The sequence below is a fragment of the Galeopterus variegatus genome, unplaced genomic scaffold (assembly GCF_000696425.1).
Source record: "Galeopterus variegatus unplaced genomic scaffold, G_variegatus-3.0.2 Scaffold1832, whole genome shotgun sequence".
In the NCBI taxonomy this organism is placed as follows: Eukaryota; Metazoa; Chordata; class Mammalia; order Dermoptera; family Cynocephalidae; genus Galeopterus; species Galeopterus variegatus.
The window spans coordinates 61,966-67,965 of NW_007727943.1; the positions used below are offsets into that span (position 1 = coordinate 61,966).

Sequence of the window (6,000 nt, forward strand, 5' to 3'; positions counted from 1 at the left end):
TTTGAAGAACAGGCACCCTATTTATTATAGTTAGCAAATTTTTTCTATAAGGAGCCAGATAATAAATATTTTTCTCTTTACGGATTGCATTGTGATCTCTTCTGCACATTTTTTGTTTTTGTTTTAACACCCTTTTAAAAATGTTAAAACCATTCTTAGCTCAGAGTACAAATTGAAGGCACAGGAATTGCCTGTGGTGTAACCACGGGTCCTGCATGCAGGAAGGAAGAGGACAGAACCAGTCAGCCTGTGCTGATTTTTCAGCATGGTTCCTCAGACCCGAAACTGGTGTTGTTCACTCCCTGGGTCTCTGACTTCTTTCTTTAAAATATCTCCTAGTGGATGCCATTTTCTGGGAGCCACTCCAACGTTAAATTAGTTAGTTCTGTTGTTTTGTTTTGACTATACCCACATTTACCTAAAGAACTTCTAAGGGGATGGGAAAGTCAAGACCAAGAGCTCAGCCTGAATAAAAGGACGATTCCTTTGAGGAGTGTTCAACAGAGTGGGTTTACAAGGAACTGCCTTTCTTCTATTGTCCAAGAAGAATTTTAAAACTCAGTGCAGTGAAAATGAGCATTTTTTACAAACTTGGGTATATTTTTGAGTAAAAAGAGATTGGATGCTGTGGATAGTAACATCTCATGTCAGTTGATTGTTGTAAAATAATGAACTTTGTGATGTTTGGGTATGGTAATATCTGATTTTGAGCCCCAGCTGTGGTTTTTAAGAGAATAGAAAGCAAATTCAGCATGATCTGTGACATAATTTGTTAGGAAAGAGTCTAGACTCTGGTTTTCTTTCCCTGGTGTGCTTTCTTTACTGGGTACTGACCTCTGCACCTGTTCTCCATCTGCAAATGAGGCTAGTACTATTGCAGAAGAGAAGTGACACTAAGTTCATCTATTCAAGCAATAAAACAAAGCAGATTTTGCCTGCTGGCTTGCTGAAGTCCAGACTGAAAAATGCATATCAACAGAGTTGTGCTAAATATGTTATTAGAATATGTCACTAAGTTTTGTTTTATATACTTGACTTTAATACATAACTGTTCTGAAGCATGTATATTTTGTAAAATTTATTTTTTGTGTAGGTATTTTGATAGTAGCTCTGAACTGTTATAAAACTGTGAAACTGTTAGTAGTAGTTTTTTATAATATTTAAATATATAATTTTAAAATTATTATTTGCATAATATAATATGAAATAGTTTAGTCCAGTGGTTCTCAAAGTATAGCCTCTGGTTCAATAGCATCAGCATCATCTGGGAACTTGTTAGAAATGCAGATTCTTGGGGCCCAGCAATTGCTTTATTGAGCCCAGAAGAGGATTCTAGTGCTAGCCAGAGTTTGAGAACCACTGGTTTAAACCTTAAGCAGTGCTTATACTTTTCCTGTGGGTGTGCTAGTATACTTTAATGTTGTCAAGATGTGCTAAACAGCTGAAAGCTGGATCTGGTATCAACAAATGATTTTTATGTATCGACTTTTTGTTTTTTAATATCAACAGGTGATACTTGGACAGAAACACTGGCCTATGTGCTCTTCTGGGGAGTTGCAAGCATCGGAACGTTTTTTATTATTCTTTACAATGGCAAAGATTTTGTTGATGCTCCCAGATTGGTCCAGAAAGAAAAGATAGACTGAATTTGTGTTTGTGGAAAGCGGCTTGGCTTGGAAGATTCCATTATGCAGAACTGGAGTCTTTACTGACCTGCTTTCCACGTCAGCCCCGTGGTCTTTTTAAAGACTTTATCTGAAAGCACATCTTGTGCTCTTTGTGTGATGATGACTTAGAATTGATCTGATGTTACTGCCTTGATGATCTCTTCACTATTGGGACAGTTATATTTATAATTTGAAGCTATTCTATAATTAAAATATAACCTGAATTCAGCTCACAGGATGGAAGGAATTTATTCATTGTCAATTTAATCAGCTGTTGCAAAATAAGTAATATATTTTAAAAATCTAGCTTCTTTCATTATTTAAAAAACAGTAAAATTATTTTTCTAGCTCATTTTCATTATTGTCATTGTAGAAGCACTGTTAGCAAGCATAGTTTTTCATACATCTTTGGACTTTTCTTAAAAGTTTAATGATATGCTAACCTCTACTATGTTCATAAAATGTAAGTCTCTTACAGACGTCAAGTAGTTTCACGAGATAGTCTGTGGCTTCACAGTAGGGAAGAGGAGAACGGGGTCTGGGGTTCTTTGAAGTTTCCGTGGACTGTCTGTCTCATGACTTCAGTCAGCTTGAACTGCTGCTGTGTACCAGCAGTTTAAGTATGATGACAGGGTTCAGATATACTTTATTATCTTTTTTAAAAGGTGTAAATGGAATCAAAGAATGTAAAGTTTATCTCTTCTGCTAAAGGTCCAAAGCCGCCTCTATTTTTAAGGATTGCCTCAGTGTGGAAAATACCCTTGGCTGGTCAGCTACTTCCTCCTGTACATTTTGGTTTCTTTGGGACTCACTCATCAAGACATGTAGGCCTCTGAGAGGGTCTTGTGCTAGATTTGATATCAAACTCGGGGGAAACAGCTGCTTTTCCATGCATGGTACTATTGATGCTTTTAATTCTGTCAAGGTTTTTGTTGGCTATCAATAAATGTGTCTAAAATTTAGTGCTTCCAGGTAATTATAGTTCTCCAAATCAAGGACCAACTTAAATTTTAATTTATGTGCAAAAACAAACCTGAAATATATGCTTCAGAAGCTGTGCATAATTCTGATTGTATTTTGTTGGCTATCAATAAATGTGTCTAAAATTTAGTGCTTCCAGGTAATTATAGTTCTCCAGATCAAGGACCAACTTAAATTTTAATTTATGTGCAAAAACAAACCTGAAATATATGCTTCAGAAGCTGTGCATAATTCTGATTGTACAGATCATATATGCAAATTGTAATTATGAAGTTTAAATATTAGGACAGAATGTAAGGTAGTATAATTGCCACTATTTTAAAACAATTCAATTAAACACTGTTACAAGATTTCAGTGTTGTGCTTGAAAATATGTAGTTTTTTTCCCAATAGTAGTAATACCTTATGTTGTTCTTAAATATTTCCAAAAGCGCCTTTATTTCAACATTACCTTTTTTTCAACATTATGTTTTATAAACAATAAGAGTTGTTGCTTTTAGAAACTCTAAAGGAAATAATAGCGGAAAAACCCTCTGTAGCTTAAAATCAGTCATTAAAACTCACAATAGGGTAAGTAAATAGAGCCACCTATTCTTAACATGTAAATAAGCAAAATTTGTTCCAAAGATAGAATATTGAAACTTGGTTTATGTCTACTGTAATATAGTATTCAGTTGCTACTGGGCATTTCACATCATTAAGAACTTATGTCAACAGCTACAACAAAGACCAAATCTGAGATGTTAATGTGGCTGCTTTGCAGGGAATGGACTAATATTGGTGTGTGTTAATGTGGCTGCTTTGCAGGGAATGGACTAGATCTTAAGGTATCAATGTTTCAGAACCCTGCAATGATTTTATTTCTGAATTCATGTACTGTACATCCATAAGTGAAAATAAAATGTCATATTCTTTTCTAACTACTGTTGGTGGTGTTCCTGTACTTTACCTCGAGAGTGATGGTTTTATTTTTTTATCTTAGAATTTTAAAAATCATGCAAAGCAATGTATGGTCATTATAGAGAAATTAGACAATGTGAGTAAGCAAGAAAATCAGTAGTTTCTGAAATCTTACTTTTCAGTTATGATCACTTAAGATTTAGTTATAGATAAAACCTGGAAAATATTTAGTAAAATATAATGTCCATAAAAAGGCATCCCCCCACCTGCAAATTGTAATTTGTTTTTCAAAATGATATAGTTCTCAACTGATAAATTGGAAAATATTGCTTATTAGGAAATGTTGTCTTCTGACCATAGGAAGGTGTCAGTGAGCATGTGGCAAATACTGGTATAAACAACTTGGAGCCCAAGAGGTCTTCACTCATGGGAAGTGAGATAAAATTCTTTGGAAATTGCTTCCAGGATATATAGTTATCCAGGACAAATTATGGTAAATCTTTAAAACATTATTTTTCTTAATTCCCTTTTCCAGTTTCTTTTTTAGTGAAATAATTTCAGTAAAACTTGGTAGTTAATTTGAAAATTAATTAGGTGTCCACTGTGCTACCAACCAGGGACTGCAGGGGATGTGAGAGAAGATGTATCACCTGTGAATGGTCTTAGTGTATTAGTTATCTATCACTGTGTAGCATATTACCTCATAATTTAGTGGCTTAAAACAATTTATGTATTCCTATTTTTTATCTCACACTTCCTGTGTGTCATGGGGACATGGTTTGGTTCTGTCCTCTGCTTCAGGGTCTCCCACAAGGCCGTGATCACAGTTCACCTGGGGCAGGATTCACTTTCAAGATCGTTGTGGTTGTTGGCAGGATTCAGTTCCTCAGGTGCTGTTGGACTGATCCTCCTTGCTGGCTGTTGGTACCCTCAGTTATTTGCCATGCGAGTCTCTCTAGCATGGTAGCTTGGTTCATGAAATCTAGCAAGAGAGAGTGCTGAACAGAAGGAAGTCAGTTTTTTATAACCTAATCTAAGGAGTATTATCCCATCACTTTTATCATTTTCGGTGCAGGTGAAGAAGTTGCTAGATCCAGCTCCTTCAAGAGGAGGGGATTACACAAGAGCATGAATTACCAGGAGGTGGGGATCTTTGGGGGCTATCTTAGAAGTCTGCCTACCTCAGTGGGTAAAGAGAGAAGAATACAAAGGGGAGGTACAGAGCTAGTGCTGGAAGGAATCATGTGGGTTCCTGGAGGAGGTGGGGTTTATGCTAGGACCAAGGTGTTCTTGTTTCTGGTTATCTAATGCGGCATAGCAAATTAGCAAAAAGAGAGAGGAAGGAAGAGGGAGAGAAGGGGCACAAAGACACAGCAGGTATGCTGTGAACTCCCAATCCAGCGCAGCTACTTGAGTTCCCCTGACCCAAGGCATAGCTCATGCTGCTGTTATCCTTAATTCCTGGCTACCTTCCCTTGTTTGGAGGAAGTGCTGGTAAAGGTGCCTTGCTTACAGGAGTTCAATACTCCAGCTCAACCTAATGCTTTACTTTTTCTTTCCTTATGCTTTTGGGCACCTGTAGCACAGTCAGGGAGAATGGAAACTGCATCTGGGAGCCCATGTTCTCCTGCCCAGTGCCATCTATACATCTTCCCAGAGAGGTTACCACTAGCTTTACTTTCCCCCCACATTTCCTCGCATTTCTTCGTAGTTTAGTACATAGTATCCCTAGGTAAGTGTTTAGTTTTGCTTGTTTCTGAAGTTTATAAAAATGGTGTCATTCTATATGCATCCTATAGCTTGCCTTTGAACTCAGTGTTGTTTCTAAGATTCATCCGTGTTAATGATTATAGCTGTAGTCCATTCCTGTTGACTGTTGTTTACACTGAATTATACAATACAATATATGTATTCATTTGGATTTATTGATGACTATATCACAATTCATTTTTTTTCCTGTCTCATGTTAATGTATATTTTGGTGATTTCTGGCTGTTTGCTCTTGCTCTCAGTACTGCTGTGAGCATTGTATATGTCTCCCAGCTTACACGGGAAAGTGTTTTTCAATGGTGTATGCCCAGTGGTAGAATTATGAGCCTGAAATATGCAAGATAACATGACATTATTTTCACAATTAGTTGTGCCGTTTATATTTCAACCAGTTCCACATTACCACCAACGCTTGGCCTTATCAGACTTCCTAACTTTTTAGTCCAGTAGATATAAAATGTTACCTCATTCTGGCATTTGTCTGATCACTAATGACATTGAGCATCTTTTTATAGTTTCGTTTTGGTTTTGGTCATCTGTGTTTCCTGTTCTGTGCCTGTTGAGGTTTTTTGTGAGTTTCTGTTAGATTGTCCTTATTGATTTGTTAAAATTCTTTATATTCTGGAGAATATTTGTTGATCATCTGTACTACAAATATCTTCTCCCTGTTTGTAGCTTATCT

General features: G+C 36.5%; 1 protein-coding gene across 1 annotated transcript in view; it reads left to right on the plus strand.

Annotated features, from left to right (window-relative positions):
- Nucleotides 1-1,900, plus strand: part of SACM1L (SAC1 suppressor of actin mutations 1-like (yeast)) — a 45,672-nt gene extending 43,772 nt beyond the window's left edge. Inside the window, exon 19 of the mRNA XM_008579206.1 lies at nucleotides 1,510-1,900. Coding sequence (XP_008577428.1) covers nucleotides 1,510-1,646 — 137 coding nt within the window. The 3' untranslated portion in view covers nucleotides 1,647-1,900. The remainder of the gene's footprint in view (nucleotides 1-1,509) is intronic.
- Nucleotides 1,901-6,000: the final 4,100 nt, after the last annotated feature.